This window comes from Zea mays, chromosome 10, assembly GCF_902167145.1.
Source record: "Zea mays cultivar B73 chromosome 10, Zm-B73-REFERENCE-NAM-5.0, whole genome shotgun sequence".
In the NCBI taxonomy this organism is placed as follows: domain Eukaryota; kingdom Viridiplantae; phylum Streptophyta; class Magnoliopsida; order Poales; family Poaceae; genus Zea; species Zea mays.
The window spans coordinates 82,120,670-82,141,454 of record NC_050105.1 but is presented as its reverse complement, the minus strand read 5'-3'; the positions used below and the strand labels follow the sequence as shown (position 1 = coordinate 82,141,454).

At 47.0% G+C, this 20,785-nt stretch overlaps 2 protein-coding genes and 1 pseudogene across 3 annotated transcripts; all 3 read right to left on the bottom strand.

Annotated features, from left to right (window-relative positions):
• Positions 1 to 1,447: 1,447 nt before the first annotated feature.
• LOC103641296 (uncharacterized) lies at positions 1,448 to 2,016 on the bottom strand. The gene is made up of 2 exons (XM_020545877.2): positions 1,860 to 2,016; positions 1,448 to 1,751 (listed from the first exon to the last, which is right to left on the bottom strand). The coding sequence occupies exons 1-2, from the start codon at positions 1,954 to 1,956 to the stop codon at positions 1,567 to 1,569; spliced, it is 282 nt and encodes a 93-aa protein (XP_020401466.1). The 5' UTR covers positions 1,957 to 2,016; the 3' UTR covers positions 1,448 to 1,566.
• Positions 2,017 to 3,424: 1,408 nt separating this feature from the next.
• LOC100272674 (rho GTPase-activating protein pseudogene) lies at positions 3,425 to 6,304 on the bottom strand (annotated as a pseudogene). The gene is made up of 4 exons (NR_158700.1): positions 5,042 to 6,304; positions 4,826 to 4,955; positions 4,131 to 4,245; positions 3,425 to 3,799 (listed from the first exon to the last, which is right to left on the bottom strand). The product of NR_158700.1 is annotated as a rho GTPase-activating protein pseudogene (transcript).
• Positions 6,305 to 10,221: 3,917 nt separating this feature from the next.
• LOC542669 (basal layer antifungal peptide 1b) lies at positions 10,222 to 10,784 on the bottom strand. The gene is made up of 2 exons (NM_001112188.2): positions 10,639 to 10,784; positions 10,222 to 10,530 (listed from the first exon to the last, which is right to left on the bottom strand). The coding sequence occupies exons 1-2, from the start codon at positions 10,682 to 10,684 to the stop codon at positions 10,355 to 10,357; spliced, it is 222 nt and encodes a 73-aa protein (NP_001105658.1). The 5' UTR covers positions 10,685 to 10,784; the 3' UTR covers positions 10,222 to 10,354.
• Positions 10,785 to 20,785: the final 10,001 nt, after the last annotated feature.

The following is a 20,785-nucleotide window of genomic DNA, read 5'->3' as shown; positions in this document are numbered from 1 at the left end:
CACGGCGCGCGGTGGTGCAGTGGATGTCATGGTGAGTGGGTTACGGGGAAGGAAGGAACGAGCCCCGATTTGCGGCCAGCTTTATGGACACGCAGGTGATAGAGACACCACAATGATCCCGCCACAATGGCGCGGCCGGTGAGCGTGCAGCGGCAGAAGAAGCGGACTCGACTCAACAAACCGAGGAGACGACCGGCCTGATCCATGGGGCCATCGGATAGAGAACGCGAGAGTGTAACAGCGATGCCAGCCGACGCTCGAGTCAAGCGACGGAGAAAGGGGAGGCTGACAGCGGGCCCGCCCCGTTAGCTTGGAGAAACGGGCACCAGGCCTTCCGTGTTGGGCCTGCGCGGAGTGCTGGGAGGGCTGCGCGGTAGGGGAGGTTAGATGGGCCGAGTCCGGAAATTGGGCCCACGCGGTGGATTCCTGATTTTCTTTATTCTTTTTTTATTCCCTTCCATTTACAACTTCCATTCCACTTTAAATTCAAAATTTGTGGCAATTTCATCTTCAAATTTATATGTTCTATTCCTCTGAACATAGTATGGATAATTTTATTTATTTACAATTTATTCTGTTTTGCATAGTATTTTCTCTCTTGCTTTATATACATTATTTCCAATTTCCTAAAGTGCACCTTTTTAGTTAACTTAAAATTCTCAACTCAAGTATTATATATTGTTATTATTATTATTTTAAATGCACAAACAAATAAGGCCCAACATGATGCATAAGTTGTTTATTTGCTACTAGTTAATTATTCACTTTTAAATGTGGTTATTCACATGTACCAATGAGTAAAGGCAACACACATAAGGAAAATAATCTCATTTCTTATCCTTTTACACATTTGGGTATTACAGGTCTGCTGGGCGGCTCATGGCTCAGAACAGTTTAGCCCAATTCGTTGTACACCAACATGTGGCAACCAAGCCCGATCACTTTGTCGTGCCTGAGCATTATTTGTGGTACAGTGGGCTAGGCCTAGTACAGATCAGTTTTATTTGTTTTCTCTATTTTCATAAAATTATCTATATTATGTTTGGGTATATAATATAAAACACAAAAATAAGTAGGTTTGTTGACTTGATGAGTGTGAATGTATATATAACAACCAAGGTTTAAACCCTTAGTTGTGTACAATTTTATCTTATTTTTGCATAAAGCAGGAAGGGGAGAGGTGACGTGGTTGACACACGGAGAAACTTTTGTATTATAGGAGTAGAGATGTGGAAAACAATTTCATCCATGAAGTAGTTACTACCGTAATTCTAGAAATGAGGCCAAGCAGGAAATAAAAAATGTAATACCTAGGATTGAAGAAGTGATAAATACAAGTTTTTACTATGGAATATGTTCTTTATTAAAAGATTGATCATGCATTAAGAGGGTGTCTTAAATTTGGTATGTTTGTAAGGAAGATGTCATTTTTTTCAACAAAAAACTCTAATTAACCATGATTTTTTGAGCAGCTTATATTATCCTTTGGTACATGCATGAATTGGTAGAACATTTTTCTGATCACCAAATAAGATCCAAAGAAATCATATCCTTTTATTACACCTTTCAACCATGGCAGTGCTCCAAGCACTTCTTTATGTCATCATAGCACTGTTTGGTCCTTTCACAGCAATATTCTAGAGCCTTTAGATAGCACAATAAATTTTTATTATCTCCAATTATCTTTCGGTTTGCCCCCATCGTGACCATCACTGTCGGGCTCCCAATGTTGCTAACCTCTTCAGTTTCCCCTAATAAAGATCATTCAAATTACCAGCAATATGGTCAGAATCAATATTATGCATGTGTATATAATTTTAATTTACCGCAATGAAGAATATATCAAATTCATTGATTACCACTTATTATGTGTGCATGAATGACGCATGATGCCAGAAGTACCATAGAAAGCATCAAGAGTCCTTGGACGATGGTGTAGTTGAAGAACTTCGCCATGGGTGATGAACTAGCTAGGGTCTAATACTAACAATGTGTTATTATTGAAAGCTACAAGATATGGCCAATATATATATGTAGTCCATAGTCTATTTGTCTATCTATCTAGCTTTTGTCTATCTATCTCAATTTATCTATCTATCTCTTTGTTTATACTATATATCTCTCTATCTCCATTCATATATCTACCTATCTATCCCTTTATCTATTTGTATATCTTTTTTCTTTTTGTGTTTGTCTCTATCTATCTATATGTTTGTTTATCTTTCTATCTGTTTGCTCGTCTGCCATAGGCGCGGCTCTTGGGAGTTCTCGTATTAATTAGGGAACATTTTCTTAAACATAAAATTAGTGTAGGACCAAGTGCAAGAATTCAGAAAATCTTGCAATCAAAATATATCACGAAACACAAAAAATGTGCAAGTTTCCTTTTTAAACTTTGCGGTAATTAAAAATTATAGCTAGAACATTGATTTGGTTATGTGGTACATTTAATGTGGCTAGAAAATGAAGGAAAAAAACTAGATTTTGAATTACTTTCCTTAGCCAATTTGTATGTTTGCTACACTACCCTGTTTGCGTGTCTGCTGTATTTTGTAATGCTGCATCCAAATTACCGTGTAAGACTACTATTCTAATTTAGAAAAAAATCTTTTTCTATAAGACACTGCTACAATAAAGCTCTACATAAGTGATCCAGTTAGCGTCTATACAAGCGATTTCAGGAACTGCTTGTAGTCTACCGCATGTGATGTAAAACAACATCTCAGGCAGTCAATCTAAAATTGCTTGTGATAGACATATATCATAGGCAGTTCTAGACAAAGAAACCGCTTACGATAGACACACATCACAAGCAGTTTCTATAGTCCAAGCCTCCTGTGTTGGACATACATCATATGCGGTTTCTAGTCCTAGCTGCTTGTGATAACCACACATCACAAGCGGTCTTAAATATAAGTCCGATTGTAATTTCAATATACAGAATCAATACACAGAATGATTATATCCAGATTCATACAAATCAATATAAAAGATCCATATCCAGATTCATAACAAATCAACATACAGATTCATTCCAGATTCATACATCAAATAAATATACATATTCACACTACTACAAATCCTGTTATATGAGACGGTTAATTTTCTGTTAGTAAGGCGCTTATGAAGTGTCCATATTTGATGGAGTCGCAAAAGATATCCCACATTTAAGATGGTTATAAACCGTCTTAAAAGATATTTTATAAGACAATTTTTAATTTATAACCAACTAAAAAGATACTTGTTTAAGTCATTTTGTCCGATAAACTGTCTTAAATTAGGTTTTTGTTTAAGAAACTTCTTCTAAAGAACCGTCGAGAATACGAACATTATAAGTCACAGAGTATTTATCTAACTGTCTAGAATATCCTATAATAATAGACGCTTGCAACAAGAAAATCATCTTATTTAAAAGACATATATTGGACATTATGGAAACCGTCATATTAAGATGTAAACAAAATGACTTACATGGCAGTATATTCTTAAAAACAATGAACAACTCATCAAAAGCCAATATCATGGCTACAAAGAGTGTTTCCCATGCTCTTCACAAAAATAATGAACAACCCATATTATTCTTTAGTCGAGGATAATACAAATAATATCTTGGGACGAGTCTGATATACTAGCAGCCTCGACAATCCTGAGAACTATGATAGATTTGTATGTTGCGAGTTCTGTGTTTGTCATGAGAATTGGACCTTGTTGCGCAGTCGAATAGCTCTTTGTACAGCCTATTTTGCCGCACGTTCAGCTTGGGCAACTCTCTGCAATGCTGCCTCCTCTTCATCATTGTCTATCAACCATAATGCACAAACAAATGAAATAAGATTATTCTACCTTGGTAAAACCATATTGATGCGATAAATACTTGATTGGACACCACTTCACCAATTTAATGTCGTTAAGCGTATCATATTTAGGACACATTTTTATTTTTTTTATTTTATTTTATTGCCAAGTGCATAACAAGGTTGGCTTGAGAAGTCTGTGACATGGTCTTAATGTTAGGGATCTCAAATGTCAAACAGAGGAGAAAATTGTTGTTTACTTTACAACCAGAACAAAATAAAAAACTGGAAAGGAGGAGCACAAGAATTGAAGGTTTATTAAGCCGTACTAATTACCATGCAATAAAATTTCAAGCATTCCATGACCAACTTGGCTTTTTTGTCTCTTGAAAGATCTCTTTCGCTTCATGACAAACTTTTGTGATAGATGCCCTCACCTTATGGGTGCACCCTAAGATTGGAACATTGTTTCAATTAGATAATTTACCATGAACCTTGACAAAAACAAAAACAACAATAAGGGGACATAGCAAGAACCAATATATGTGAATCGAATGAACAAGCAGAAGGCATTTCAGTAATATTCTCTTATGGCATCAAGGAGCCTCAAGTCATCACAATACAGAGTTAGCAGTTCAGCATAAATAATTTCACATTTTTACTAGTTCATTTGCTCCTACTTAAGCAACCCTTAGTTATTCGGTACTTTAAAATCAATTTAAGGAAAAAGAATGCATGTCTCCATCAAAACAAGTGCTTTTATTACCAAGCACCTACTTGATCTTCTTAAAAGTTAAATACATAATGTAGTTCACGTATAAGTAGTAGAAAGAATAGAAATGCAACAGACTTGCTCATACCCAGGTCTAAGTATTAGAAAGATAATGTACACTTTTGGTAGGATGTAGAGCATAAAAATAGTTGCAAGTTTTGTGAAATTGAAAGGTCGAAGAATTACCAGTAGATCATATGAACAAAGGTCATATTTTAGTAAATGTAGCCAAAAAAACAGTGAAGAATAGAACTTGTACACTTTCTTTGTAGACCTGAAAAGGGAACTTCCTGCTCAGTGATGCAATACAACATGCCCGCCATGCAGTACACAGATATCCCTAATAGCTTTAGTATCAGGAGGGGGTAGATCTTCTCCATTCCATGTCCCTGAAACACGCTAATATGTTGAAACTAAGAATTGATATGCGAAAGGTGAATATTCACCAAAGTTTAATATAAACATTGGTACTCACATGAAGTCATTAAGCAAAAACTTGTATTAAGAGTTAAGACATGTGCCTTTGTAAGTTTGTGTTCATCACAAAATCCATGTATCCTTCCCCAAGTGAACACGATCTGACTGGATGCATCTATTACCCACAACCCGAGCTCCATCAACCAAAAACTCATTATACAAAACATGCAGCAATTGTGAGTCAGTGAATGATAAAGTTCCTTCATAACTCTACTGCTATAGATCTATAGTGATAGTGCAGTTCCACTCATTGTAGTCACGATTCTCTTCAATGTTGTAACTATGTTTTGAAGTGTGTACCACCACACATTTCCATAGAGCAAAATCGAGATCCCATCCATGAACTAATCCATTATGCAAGAACAAAAAGATATCAACCAAACAAAGCCAAGTGGATGGACAGAGTGCAGACACTGAAACTGTGTTATACTGTTATACCTTAATCATATGCTAGACACATCTCCACACATCTCTGGAGAAAACTACATCCATTATCTCAACAAACGTGTATTGAATTATTAAAATATGGAAAAAGGATTTACCATAATCTTTGATGAACTTTAAGGCCTTACCCAGGAATTTTGTAGTGCCATCAGCATGGACAAGTGCAAATGTTGTTGGTCTGCTAATTACATGCTTATCCTCCGCTGCAATAGATTGAATTTGTTTATTTGTATTCCAATTCCATGATAATATTCAGTCCCTCCCTACCAAATCATAGTAAGAAAGAAATACACAAAAACTCTTGATTCAAACTGAACCACCAAATATTTCCGTCAGAAGCATAAATCCCCAGCCCAGGCGCGTGAGCGCGTCCGCGTGTGCCGTGCGGGTTCGGGATGACTCGGCCGCTCTCAGGTGTAGGATGTTGCCGCCGCTTCTAGAACATGAACCACCGCTCGTACATGACCATCTCCAAACAACCCATGTCGTGGTAGGGCAGTGCGTCGCCATCGATGGCCACCAAGTCGCGGAGGAGTTCTTCACTGAGACCGTGTGAATGGGAGGGAGAGGGAGAGTGGGAGACGATACGAACCAGTGCAGTGCTAGTGCAGCTAAAGGGAGAGGGGTATTCGTTGCAGCGAGGGACGGGCCTCCGTTACAGCGAGGGACAGGTGTGCTAATACGAGTGACGTGGCTTCAACGAGTGGAGGCCTAGAGGTTTAATTTGAGGGATGAGGGCCGCGACGGTGGCGGCGGCGCAGGAGCGGGGAGCCCGAGGTCTGAAGCCGGGAGAGGTGGGAAGGGAACAGGAACGGGAACGCTCAAAACTCAAAAGTGAATTCGGGTCCATTTTACTTAGTAATGTTGTGTGACACATCAACAACTAGGACACAAGATGGGTCCATTTTACCCTATAATCAAATTGCAGAGATAAGTTTTACATCTTATATCATATATATCATCAAACTAAGTCGAATTTATTATTTACTATATTTTTATAATACGTCTTATCAGAACTATAATACGATGGTTTCATATTTATAAGTGTCTAGTATACTCACTAATATCTAAGACATTTCTTATAGTCTAAACGACTCTAATAATACCTTTATTTAAGATGGTTTATTATACCGAGGTGTCTAATATACTAACCAAAATATAAGACGATTTTTGCAATCTTAATGACTCAAAAGGTATATTTATTCGAGACAATTTTCAATAAGAATCTGTCTTCAATCAATATAAGACATTTCCTATGATGTAACTGTCTCAAAATACTTCTTTATTAAAGACGGATCTCCAACAAACCGTCTTACTTTACTCATCGCCATATGGTAAAAGACTCTTCTATAAAATACGCTGATATACGTCTTAAAATATGTGTCTTAAATAAGCATATCTCTAGTAGTGTCATACACATCACAAATCACATTCATAGAACGATAACAGTAGTATTATTAGCACCAAACCACAATAAGATACATCATCTCAAGTTCCATAAACATCTCAACATCATCTGAAGTACCACTTTCACATAACATGTTAACCAAACTAATGGCCTAAACATTGTGTGCTAGCGTGTACAAACTGAGTTATGGGAGGTGTTTCAAATTTCCGTTTTTATTGTAGAATAGCCCTTTTTGATGAAGAACTTCACGGCACGCAAAGCAAAGCAAGTATGTTACAACCTTAGCCACGCCGATGGTAACCATATCTCTTTCTAGCCATTCAGCATGGATCATGGATTTAGGAACATGCAATGAAAGCAAAAAGCAAGCAGTGCTAAGTAAGTGTAATGTGATGACCAACAATAAAACATAAAAATTACAACATAGACAATGATAGCGAACTTACATCCTCACGATTGACCATGTAATGGAAGGTGACACAACACCATTCGCATACAAAAGAACCGCACAGGACAGTACTCAGAGGTTGTTTGTCGCCAAATGGAAATAATGATGTTGATAAATTGGCTTGTCCTCTAGATGTTCGCCACCAAGATCTTTCAAATAAAAACAGTATGCACTCCATATAAGAATAGCATTGTGAGATTAAGAATACATTTGTTAAGTTGTAAGTACAAGTGTGCAAATATAAATTATCCGAGTCAATTCAATTAAACGAACAAAATCTAATAGTTATAGCAAACACTTTTATAATTTTTCAAAAATCGAACATGTAAGTCTACATAGTGTAGGAACAAACCACAAAAAGTTTGGTTTAAAAAAGAAAAAAAACTTTGCCGAGTGTCCATGTAAGGCACTCGGCAAAGTATGCTTTGCTGAGTGTCGCCCGGCCCGATACTCGGCAACGTACCTTTTTTGCCGAGTGTCAACATCTAGCGCTCGGCAAAGATAACGGATGTTAGCTATGGATGACTGCTGACGGTCCTTTGCCGAGCATCGCCAGTCGCCGAGTGTCTGGCTATGTCGAGTGTGCTACCCTCGGTAAAGGTGGTCGTTACGGGGAGTCTTCCTTTACCGAGTGTGGCACTCGGCAAAGAATGCTTTGCCGAGTGCCCGATAAAAGGCACTCGACAAAGCGTCGAGCACTCGGCAAAGAGCCAGATTCCGGTAGGGTATGCCATCAATTATATAAAAATATATTTTTAGAGACAATTTTAAAATTATTCCTATAAATTGATTTTTAGAGATGGTTTTCTTAAGGCAACTTTTCTTCAAAATCTATACATATAGATTGCAGGGGTGACGTACATTTAATGCAAGTGCTATCCTTTTAGCGTGCTAGAGAAGAACCCAAAGACAAGTAGGGATTTTTATTTTGATAGCTAAGGGGAGGTAGGGATACCTCTGTTTCATCTATTAAATTTTTCGCATTCCGAGGTGCCGAAGCCATTGATTCGAAACCTAGAATATTCCCTTTGATTTTGTTAGAGTAGCCTTTATCCAGGTAGGAAGGTATGGTTGCTGGTATTAATCTTGGTAGTAGGAAGGAAGTCGTTAAATCCCTTTTCGTAGCAAGGAAAAATCCGAAACCTCGGACCCTAATCATGTAGAAGAACAACTTTCTATACTACATCTCATATGCTTTCATAATGGTGGAATTGCCAAAGCTTTGGCCGCATGGATCATTTCAATACGAATACGGGGTATAAAAAGACACCGATTCTACTCCCTTGATGGTATGCATAAGGTGCAGAGCTCGCAATTCAACATAGACACATTGTAGTGCATCTCGACACATAAGTAGATCTGGGTAGTCACTTGGTTAGACTATCTCTAGCAGTATCTCACTTTCTATCTTATCTTTATTTCATACTACACTCTGTAAACAGTGTAATCTATAGTGCAAAATAGTATTTTGTACGATCGTTTATATGACTTGCTGGAGATGGTTGTGTAGATCTCTATCGTGATCGCCTAAAATGGTGTGTGTAGGGGGGTTAATAAGGTGGTTGCCTCACGTCGAAAGGGAGGTAGGCCTACCGCGAATCAAAGGCATGTTGGTTTTTTTATCCACGAACCGTTTGTAATAACAATAATCAAATACTTATGGATGGTAATGAATCACGATCCAAATGATTCTTCACAATTTGTTTAAGGATGTAGATAATTTTAATTAAAAAATGAATAAAATAGAATCTAATCCTAATCCGATTCAATCCTTAAATTTTATATTGTAAAATTTAGAGCACATTACCACCCTTAAATACTCCCTCCAGGTCTAAATTATAAGTCGTTTTGAACAAGGTTTGAGTCAAATATATAAAACTTTGACTATAAATAACATATTTCATTACCTAATTTTGAAACCTAATAATCATTGGCACCGATTTATCTTAAAAAGTACTTATACAAAAGTATATCCGCATTAAGAGTTTTTTTGTATTTTAATAAAAAACATTGGTCAAAGGTATATTTTGGAGACTTCAGGACTTGCAGGCGTAGCGTGCAGTGGTGCCACGATGGGTTCCTATGCCGACGCCCCTCCCCTCATCAATCAAACAACTACAGTCTCGAATTGAACCTAACTAATCCCAAATTTAACAAATCAAAAACTCATATCTCAATTGATGACTTGATAGCTCTGTTGCGCTGACACCTAGTAGCCCTATATGCATGGACCATCATCTGGATTGTGTCGATGCCTGCATGCGCGAGCGCATCACTGGTGTATGTGTATATGTCCAAATGGGCTAGGTCTACTGGACGGCCCATGGCTCAACATGGTTTAGCCCGATCCGTTGTACATCAACATGTGCCGACCTAGCTCGACCAGTATGTCGTGCCTGGGCCTTATTTGTGGCACAGCGAGCTAGGCCCAATACAAATCAGTTTTATTTGTTTCCCCTATTTTCATAAAATTATCTATATTATGCTTGGGTATAGAATATAAAACACAAAAATAAGTAGGTTCTGTTGACTTGATGGGTGTGAATGTAGATCTAACAACCAAGGTTTAAACCCTTAGTTGTGCACAATTTTACCATATTTTTGCAAAAAGCAGGAAAGGGAGGGGTGACGTGGGTAACACACAGAGAAACTTCTGTATTATAGGAGTAGAGATGTGGAAAACAATTCCATCCATGAAGTAGTTATTACCATAATTCTAGAAATTAGGCCAAGCAGGAAATAAAAAATGTAATACCTGGGATTGAAGAAGTGATAAATACAAGTTTTTACTATGGAATATGTTCTTTATTAAAAGATTGATCATGCATTAAGAGGGTCTCTTAAATTTGGTATGTTTGTAAGGAAGATGTCATTTTTTCAACAAAAAAACTTTAATTAACCATGATTTTTTGAGCAGCTTATATTATCCTTTGGTACATGCATGAATTGGTAGAACATTTTTCTAATCACCAACTAAGATCCAAAGAAAGCATATCGTTTTATTACACCTTTCAACTATGGCAGTGCTCCAAGCACTTCTTTATGTCATCATAGCACTGTTTGGTCCTTTCACAGCAATACTCTAGAGCCTTTAGATAGCACAACAAATTTTTATTATCTCCAATTATCTTTCGATTTGCCCCCATCATTGTCGGGCTCCTAGTGTTGCTAACATCTTCAATTTCCCCTAATAAAGATCATTCAAATTACCAGCAGTATGGTTAGAATCAATATTATGCATGTGTATATAATTTTAATTTGCCGCAATAAAGAATATATCAAAGTCATTGATTACCACTTATTATGTGTGCATGAATGACACATGATGCCAGAAGTACCATGGAAAGCATTAAGAGTCCTTGGACGATGGTGTAGTTGAAGAACTTCGCCATTGGTGATGAACTAGAGTCTAATAGTAACAATGTGTTATTATTGAAAGCTGCAAAATATGACCAATATATATATATGCACTCCATAGTCTATCTGTTTGTCTATCTAGCTTTTGTCTATCTATCCATATTACCATTATCTATGTATCAATTTATATTCATCTATCTGTCTCGATTTATATATCTATCTCTTTGTTTTTATACTATATCTCTCTATCTCCATTCATATATCTACCTATCTATCTCTTTATCTATCTATCTATCTTTTTTCTTTATGTGTTTGTCTATCTATCTATATGTTTGTTTGTCTTTTTATCTGTTAGCTCGTCTGCCATAGGCTCTTGAGAGTTCTCGTATTAATTAGTGAACATTTTCTTAATCATCAATTTAGTGTAGGACCAAGTGCAACAATTCAGAAAATCTTGCAATCAAGATATATCACAAAACATGAAAAATGATTTTTAGTATAATGTTTCCTCGCTAGTTATACCAAAAAAACTAACATTTGAATCATGGTGAAATATATTTTCATAGTTGTGTACTTGTTGTGATAATTGTGAACAATTTTGTGTATAAAGTTGGTCAAATTAAGTTAGTTTGACTTTGGACAAATATAGAATGATTTGTTTCTTGGAGGGAGAGAGTAGTTATTTCTATAGAACATATATATATATATATATATATATATATATATATATATATATATATATATATATATATCCAACTACTTAGATGCATGTGCATTGTTACAGTTTCTATATATCACATAGGTAGACCTTATTCAAACGGAATAGTTGTTCAAACATGTTCCAAACCTTTACAATAAGCATTCAAAAGTCTTGAATGGCTTGCAAGGATGGTGGTAGCTGGGTCCTGTTCACGTCCTCGAGACTTAAGGCCTTGCAGGCGTAGAGTGCGATTGTGCCACGATGGGTTCCTGCGCCAACACCCCTCCCCTCATCAATCAAACAACTACATTTTCGAATTAAACCTAACTAATCCCAAATTTAACAAATCAAAAACTCATATCTCAATCGATGACTTGATAGCTCTGTTGCGCTGACACCTGGTAGCCCTATATGCATGTGCCATCATCTTGATTGTGTCGTTGCCTGCATGCGCGAGCACATTACTGGTGTACAAGTATATATGTTCGAATGAGTCAGGTCTGTTGGGCAGCTCATGGCTTGGCACGGTTTAGCCTGATCCATTGTTGTCGGCGTTTCGACCCCGGGGGGTCCTTGGACCGACGAGTAAATTGTCGCCGCGTGCCCCAGCCCAGATGAGTCGGTGCGAGACGGAGCGCGAAGGGGGGAAACCAGGGGGAGACAGGCATAAAGGGGAAACCTGCGGCCTTCGTGTTGTCCCGCGCCCAGGTCGGGTGCGCTTGCAGTAGGGGGTTACAAGTGTCCGCGTGGGAGGGAGCGAGAGGCTTGCACGCGCCGTCCCGTCCTCTCCGTGCGGCCAACCTTCCTTGTGAGTGCCCTGGACCTTCCTTTTATAGGCGTAAGGAGATGGCCCAAGTGTACAATAGGAGATGTAGCAGGGTGCTAACGTGTCTAGCAGAGAGGAGCTAGTGCCCTAAGTACATGCCGTCGTGGCAGCCGGAGGGGTTTTGGCACCCTGTTCATGTGACGTCGTGGCCGTCGGAGGAGCGCTGGAGCCTTGCGGAAGGACAGCTGTTGGGGCTATCGAGTTGCTGACGTCTCCTTGCTTCCGTAAGGCGCTGAGAGCCGCCGTCGTCACGGAGCACGCGAGGCGCCATCATTACTTGTTTACCGGGGCGAGCCAGATGGGACGCCGGTCTTGTTCCCCATAGCCTGAGCTAGCTAGGGGTAGGGTAATGATGCCCCCCCTGTGACGTGGTCGATCCGAGCCCTAGGTCGAGCGAGGCGGAGGCTCCTCCGAGGTCGAGGTCGAGTCTGTCTTCCGTGGTCGAGGTCGAGTCCGAGCCCCGGGTCGGGCGAGGCGGAGACCGTCAGCTGAGGCCAGGGCTGAGTCCGAGCCCTGGGGTCGGACTAGGCGGAGTTCGTCATCTTCCGGAGCCGAGGCCGGGTCCGAGCCCTGGGGTCGGGCGAGGCGGAGTTCGTCGTCTTCCGGGGCCGAGGCCGAGTCCGAGCCCTGGGGTCGGGCGAGGCGGAGCTTCCTATGGCGCCCGAGGCCGGACTTGGCTGCTGTCAGCCTCACTCTGTCGAGTGGCACAGCAGTCGGAGCGATGCAGGCGGCGCTGTCCTCTTGTTAGGCTGGTCAGTGGAGCGGCGAAGTGACTGCGGTCACTTCGGCTCTATTGACTGAGGGGTGCGCGTCAGGATAAGGTGTCAGGCCATCCTTGCATTAAATGCTTCTGCGATACGGTCGGTCGGTGTGGCGATCCGGCCAAGGTTGCTTCTTGGCGAAGACTGGGCCTCGGGCGAGCCGAAGGGGTGTTTGTTGCTTGAGGGGGCCCTCGGGCGAGACGTGAATCCTCCGGGGTCGGCTGCCCTTGCCCGAGGCTGGGCTCGGGCGAGGCGAGATCGTGTCCCTTGAGTTGACCGAGCCTTGACTTAATCGCACCCATCAGGCCTTTGCAGCTTTGTGCTGATGGGGGTTACCAGCTGAGATTAGGAGTCTTGGGGGTACCCCTAATTATGGTCCCCGACAGTAGCCCCCGAGCCTCAAAGGGAGTGTTAATACTCGCTTGGAGGCTTTTGTCGCACTTTTTTGCAAGGGGACCGGCCTTTCTCGGTTGCGTTTTGTTCCGGTGGGTGCGCACGAGCGCACCCGCCGGGTGTAGCCCCCGAGGCCTCGGAGGAGTGGTTTGACTCCTTCGAGGTCTTAATGTGTTTCGCGATGCTTTGGCCGGTCTGGTTGTTCCCTCATGCGAACTGGCCGTAGCCCGGGTGCACAGTCGAGTCCCAAGTTCTCGGGCTGGTATGTTGACGTTGTCAATGGTTTGGCCGGAGCCGGGCTTGCGAGAGCAGCCCCCGAGCCCCCGCACAGAGAGAGAGGACGGTCAAGGACATACTCGATTTTTTACATACGCCCCTGCGTCGCCTTTCCACAAGGAGGGGGGGGAAGCGCCATGTTGCCCTCGGAGGGCGCCGAACATGGTGTCTCCAGTGAGTTGCTAACGGGTAATCCGAGTGGACACCCGTGCCCCATTTGTTAGGGGTCAGCTAGTGGCCTAGAGGCGCGCTCCAAAAGTACCTGCGGGTGATTTGCCGGACCCGGTCCCCTTTTGACGGGGTCCGAGGGCTCAATGCCTCCCTCTGGTGGGATTCTGTTATAAAATCGTTCCCATCAGTCTCGGAAATGTCCTAGGGTACCTCGGGAGCGTAGCCCGAGCCTTGGTTATGTAGCGAACATACCCAGGGTCATCCCTCGCTCTGCGTCTGAGGCGGCTGTCGAACCCTTCGGGGGCCAGCCTACGAACCCCTGATCAGTAATGGGCGCGGAGCCCGAGTGGCCTGAGGCGGCCGTTGAACCCTTTCGAGGGGCCAACCTTCGAACCTTTGACCAGTAGTGGGCGCGGAGCCCGAGTGCTCTGAGGCGGCTGTTGAACCCTTCCGAGGGGCTAGCCTTTGAACCTCTGATCAGTAGGGGGCTCGGGGCCCGTTTCCTTCGCGGAGAAGGATCCCTTTCGGGGTATCCCCTTTCCCGGTCCCTATCGTAAGAGAGAAAAAGAGGAAGAGGAAAAGGATACGAAATCGAATGACGTGGCACACCTTTTTTGACGCGGTCATTATGGCGGAGGTGAAGCGTCGCCTGCTTCGCCCGCCAAAGGTGCCGCCCGTCCTGCCGCAGAGTTAATGCGACGTGCGCGAGCCGTTCGAGGAACGGAACACGGGCGCGTCGTCTTCACGCCGTGGGAGAGGGTTCTCTCGCTGTCCCAGGAGGGGACGTGAGCTTGGCTGTCGACTTGACCGCTGCTTCTGCCCGCCTGCCACTGCCATTACTGCCGGCCCATTTCTGGCCGTATCGACCGTCGTGCCTTCTCCCGCGACTGACTGGCCCGTGACCGATGTGCCTGGTTGGCACTGTTGGGTCATGTGCAGGGTTGCCTCGAGTCGCGGTACTGGTTCCGCAGTCGAGGAGGCACGGTAGTGCCGCGAGTGGCGGTGCAGTTTCTTGCATGTAGCAACCAGCGCGCCGGTTACATGACGTGTGGGCCTGGGCCTCCATGCTGGACGCGTCAAAGTCGAAAGGGTGCGCCCCCTTGGTGCGGTTGCATGCCGCCTGCATGGCGGTCCGCCCTTTCGCTCGCTGGTCTGGGCGAAAGTGGAGGAATGCTCGTAACCGCTGGGCAGTTGCGCGCACCGCGCGCGGCGGTTTGGCTTCTTCTGCCCTAGGCCAGCTTGCATGACGCGTGGGACCCAGCCCTCGTGTCATAGGGGGAAGACCTTGGAGCGTGTTGGAGAAGACTCAGTCCGCGACGGCTGAGGACACAAGTGGGGAGAGTTGCTTTTAAAAGGAGGGTGATCCCCTTGGAAGGCAACCATGTCTTCGCACTCCCCTCATGTATCGCGTCCTTCCACCTTCCGAGCCCCCGGATGGGGAACACTCGCGTCGCTTTCGTCTTGCTGTCGGTGGAGGAACGCAACTTCACGGAAGTTGGTACCTTTCAGCCATCGTTCGGCTTCAAGGATTTTCATCAGGCAGCCCGGCCGCATCCCCTCGCCTGTGGTCACCCAAGACGGTGACCACCAGTTCGGTGGTGGGGAGAAGCGAGCCGGGCTGCGATCTTGGTCCTGCCCTCAGCTTCAAGGATCTTCATCATCCTGGCTGGGGCGGAGGCCAGGCTGAGCCGGAGCTCTACCTCCCGCGCGGGTTCATGGGTCACCTTCTCCCTCAGCATTCATGGGAGAGGGCGCTCGCCGGCCTAGCGGGAGGGTCAGACTTCGACAACGCGGGGCCGGTCGGCGGCGAGCGTCGCCAGCTTCAGCGCGTTGGGCTCGCTGGCTCAGCTGGCTCTGGCTTAGCTCCTGGTGGCCCCTCCTGCCGCAAGAGCGGTTGTCGCGCCGCGCGCACCGGAGAACCGCCCAAGACGTCGAGCGCTGCTAGGGCGGCGTTCGTGTTCTGGGGCTGTCCTGCCTTTGCCCCGGTACAGCGCCTCTGCGCGGAGGTCGGTGCTCCGCTCGTCCGGGAGGATCCGAGTGGGGATCTGCCGGTGGGCAGATGGCTTCCGTCGTCGGCGCTGAGGTGGTGGCGGCTGAAGAAGTCCTCGTCGCCGACGGGATCACCGCCACCATCCGCGCTTCGGGCCTCCGGCTCTTTGGCTTTGATAGCTTGTCCTCGCCCCTCGAGTGGGGACGTGGGTGAGGGCATTGTTGCAGCGGCGTTCGCCCTGAGGCCATCGCCGCTGCAGTTTGGCCACCTGGAGCGGAGGTCGTTGTCACTGCTGCCGGAGCGGGCGGCGGCGAGCCATCCGTCGGCCTTCTGTTGCTCCGCAGGCCCTCCAATCGTGGGGGGTTGTTCGTGCCTGCGGAGGTGGAACCGGAGTTCCGTTTGTAATGGCACCTTGAGTGCCGGTGTCTTGTTCATTGTGGCTGTCGGGGCCTGAACATGTATGTATTTTTGGCACGGAGCCGTGTTTTTTCCTCATTTCGAGCACTAGGACTCGCCTGTCGGCTATCTGAACCGCTTCACCAAGCGTGAGTTGCCTCGTGCGAAGGTGACGAGTGAGGTATCCGTATCCCGGAGGCTTAGGAGTCCCTCGGCTCGGTCGGCCTTGCTGCCCGAGGCTTCTCTTGCTTAGTTAAAGGAACCCTCGGCCGCTCTTCGATGAGCCGAAGCCGGAGGCAGCGGTGTCAGTGTGGACAGAGGCAGAGTTGGCTCGAAAAGAAGACTTCGTCGGCCGGAGCTTGACCGGGCCATCCACCGGCGGGACCGGCGCTGGGGTTGAGTTGCCGAGGCCATGAGCCAGGCTGATGTCCTCGAAGGACAGCTAGATGAGGCTTCGGGCCGGCCGAGCCGTCTGCTCGGGGCGGATTCCTGGAGGAGACCCTGGCGGCGATGGCCCGGGCGCGGTGCTGATGTCGTCCTTCGGAGCAGAGATCCTTCGACCGCGTTGCCGTCCGAGGCTCGGTCGGACTTCGCCGAAAGTGTAGTTGACGCCGAGGGTGCTGCTGCTCCCCCTCCGTCAAGGTCTGAGCTTGCAGGATCGGTTTATCTTGTAGCGCGCGTATGTTTTCTGCGGCCGCCGAGGCCCAAACATACTGTCGTTGTGTTGTAAAGCTGCGTTTCTTTTCCTCTTGTTTCGAATATCAAGACTTATCTGTCGGTAATAGAATTGTTTGTCCGAGCGAGAGTTACTTTTCATGGAAGGTGATGAGTGAGGTATCCATATCCCGGAGGCGTAGGAGTCCCTCGGCTCGGTCGGCCTTGCTGCTTACATGTACTCTTACTCGTCCGTAGGATTCTGCTATCGATATAGTCGAGAAGGCACGAAAAATCGTTTCGGCAAAAGAGCTTTCGAGCGTGAAGACTTGTTCGGTCCGCGGAATCGCTTATCCGAGCGTGAGTTACTTATCGCAGAAGGTGATGAGTGAGGTATCCGTATCCCGGAGGCGTAGGAGTCCCTCGGCTCGGTCAGCCTTGGCTGCTTACGTGTACTCCGTCGTTTTCAGGATCCCACTTTCGAAGTAGCCGAAAAGCACGAAAGACGTTCTGGCAGAAAAGACTTTTTCCGAGGAAAATTTTGACGCAGAGGGGGTTCCCCCTTCTAGCCCCCGAGGGAGGGTCGGGCTTTGCCGAGGCAAGGCTGACCCTTCCTTGATGGTTAGACTTCGTATGTGAACGAGGTGTATGAACAACTTGAAAGCATCTTAAGGATAGAAGCGACGTAGCTGTCGGATGTTCCAAGCGTTGCTGTAGACCTCGCCTTGACTGTTGGCCAGCTTGTATGTCCCGGGCTTCAGAACCTTGGCGATGACGAACGGCCCTTCCCAGGGAGGCGTGAGCTTGTGCCGCCCTCGGGTGTCTTGTCGCAGCCGAAGCACCAAGTCGCCCACCTAGAGGTCTCGGAACCGAACCCCTCGGGCGTGGTGGCGTTGTAGGGACTGTTGATACCGCGCCGAGTGTAGTAAGGCCATGTCCCGAGCCTCTTCCAGCTGGTCCAGTGAGTCTTCTCGGTTAGCTCGATTGCTTTGGTCGTCGTAGGCCCTCGCCCTCGGGGAACCGTATTCTAAGTCTGTGGGCCAGATGGCCTCGGCCCCATAGACTAGAAAGAACGGTGTGAAGCCCGTGGCTTGGCTCGGCGTTGTCCTCAGACTCCAGACCACCGAGGGGAGCTCCTTCATCCATCGCTTGCTGAACCTGTTGAGGTCGTTGTAGATCCGTGGCTTGAGTCCTTGCAGAATCATGCCGTTGGCACGCTCTACTTGCCCATTCGTCATGGGGTGAGCCACGGCGGCCCAGTCCACCCGGATGTGGTGATCCTCGCAGAAGTCCAGGAACTTTCTGCCAGTGAACTGGGTGCCGTTGTCGGTGATGATGGAGTTCGGGACCCCGAAACGATGGATGATGTTGGTGAAGAATGCCACCGCCTGTTCGGACCTGATGCTGTTCAGGGGCCGGACCTCGATCCACTTGGAGAATTTATCAATGGCAACCAGGAGGTGCGTGTAGCCCCCGGGTGCCTTCTGCAAGGGGCCGACGAGGTCCAGACCCCATACAGCAAACGGCCAGGTGATGGGTATCGTCTGCAGAGCCTGAGCGGGCAGGTGGGTCTGCCTTGCGTAGAATTGACACCCTTGGCAGGTGCGGACAATTCTAGTGGCGTCGGCCACCGCGGTCGGCCAGTAGAAACCTTGTCGGAAGGCGTTTCCAACAAGGGCTCGGGGCGCTGCGTGATGACCGCAAGCCCCCGAGTGTATTTTTTGTAAGAGCTCCTGGCCTTCGGCGATGGATATGCATCGCCAGAGGATGCCTGAGGGGATGCGGTGGTAGAGCTCCTTCTCGTCCCCCAGCAAGACGAACGACTTGGCGCGCCGCGCCAGTCGCCGAGCCTCGGCTCAGTCGAGGGGCAGCTCTCCTCGGTGGAGATATTGCAGGTACGGGGTCTGCCAGTTTCGATTAGGCGTGACCCCGCTCCGCTCTTCCTCGACACACAGTGCCTCACCCTCAGGGGCCGAGGGTGCCCGGGCTGAGCCGAGGGCGCCTCGGGCTGGGCCGAGGGTGCCTCGGGTTGGGCCGAGGCCTTCTCGGGCTCGGGCGTGTCGTCGGTCTTGATTGTGGGCTGATGTAGGTCTCGGGAGAAGACATCCGGGGGAACCGTTGTTCGCCCCGAGGCTATCTTAGCCAACTCGTCCGCAATCTCGTTGTATCGTCGGGCGATGTGGTTGAGCTCGAGCCCGTAGAACTTGTCCTCCAGGCGCCGAACCTCATCACAGTAGTCTTCCATCTTCGGGTCGCGGCAGTGGGAGTTCTTCATGACTTGGTCAATGACGAGCTGCGAGTCACCGCGAGCGTCGAGGTGTCGAGATGCGCAACCCGTTGACCAGAGCCTCGTACTCGGCCACATTGTTGGACGCTGGGAAATGGAGGCGCAGCACGTAGCGTAGGTGCTTCCCGAGGGGCGAGATGAAGAGCAGGCCTGCGCCTGCCCCTGTCTTCATCAGCGACCCATCGAAAAACATGGTCCAGAGTTCCGGTTGGATCGGAGCCGTTGGGAGCTGGGTGTCGACCCATTCAGCCACAAAGTCCGCCAAGACTTGGGACTTGATGGCCTTCCGAGGGGCGAACGAGATTGTCTCACCCATGATTTCCATCGCCCACTTTGCAATCCTACCTGAGGCCTCTCGGCACTGGATGATCTCCCCCAGGGGGAAGGACGACACCACAGTCACCGGGTGAGACTCAACGTAGTGTCACAACTTCCGCCACGTCAGGATCACCGCGTACTGCAGCTTCTGAATTTGTGGGTAGCGGATCTTGGTCTCGGACAGTACCTCACTGATGAAGTAGACTGGCCTCTAGACGGGCAATGCATGCCCCTCTTCTCGTCTCTCAACCACGATCACGGCGCTGACCACCTGAGTGGTAGCGGCGACGTAGATCAAGAGGGCTTCTCCGGTAGCGGGGGGCACCAAGATGGGCGCGTTCGTGAGGAGCGCCTTCAGGTTCCCGAGGGCTTCCTCGGCCTCAGGGGTCCAAGTGAAGCACTCGGCCTTCCTTAAGAGGCGGTACAGAGGTAGGCCTCTTTCGCTGCGGCGCGAGATGAAGCGGCTCAGAGCCGCAAGGCATCCCATGACCCTCTGTACGCCTTTAGTCCTTGATGGGCCCCATGTTGGTGATGGCCGCGATTTTCTCCAGGTTGGCCTCGATGCCCCGCTCGGAGACGATGAACCCCAAGAGCATGACTCGGGGGACTCCGAAGACGCACTTCTCAGGATTGAGTTTTACGCCTTTCGCCTTGAGACACCGGAATGTCGTTTCAAGGTCGGAAAGGAGGTCGGAGGCTTTCCTCGTCTTGACTACGATGTCATCGACGTAAGCCTCGACCGTTCGACCAATGTGTTCGCCGAACACGTGGTTCATGCAGCTTTGGTACGTCGCACCCGCATTCCTCAGACCAAATGGCATAGTAATGTAGCAATACATGCCAAAAGGTGTGATGAAAGAAGTCGCGAGCTGGTCGGACTCTTTCATCCTGATTTGATGATACCCTAAGTAGGCATCGAGGAAAGACAGGGTTTCGCACCCAGCAGTGGAATCCACGATTTGATCGATGCGAGGTAGAGGGTAGGGAACTTTTGGACATGCTTTGTTTAGACTAGTGTAGTCTACACACATCCGCCATTTCCCTCCTTTCTTTCTCACAAGCACAGGGTTGGCAAGCCATTCGGGATGGAATACCTCTTTGATGAACCCTGCCGCCATTAGCTTGTGGATTTCCTCGCCTATGGCTCTGCGCTTTTCTTCGTCGAATCGGCGCAGAGGCTGCTTCACGGGTCAGGCTCTAGCTCGGATATCCAGCGAGTGCTCGGCGACATCCCTCGGTATGTCGGGCATGTCTGAGGGACTCCACACGAAAACGTCGGTGTTTGCGCGGAGAAAGTCGACGAGCACTGCTTC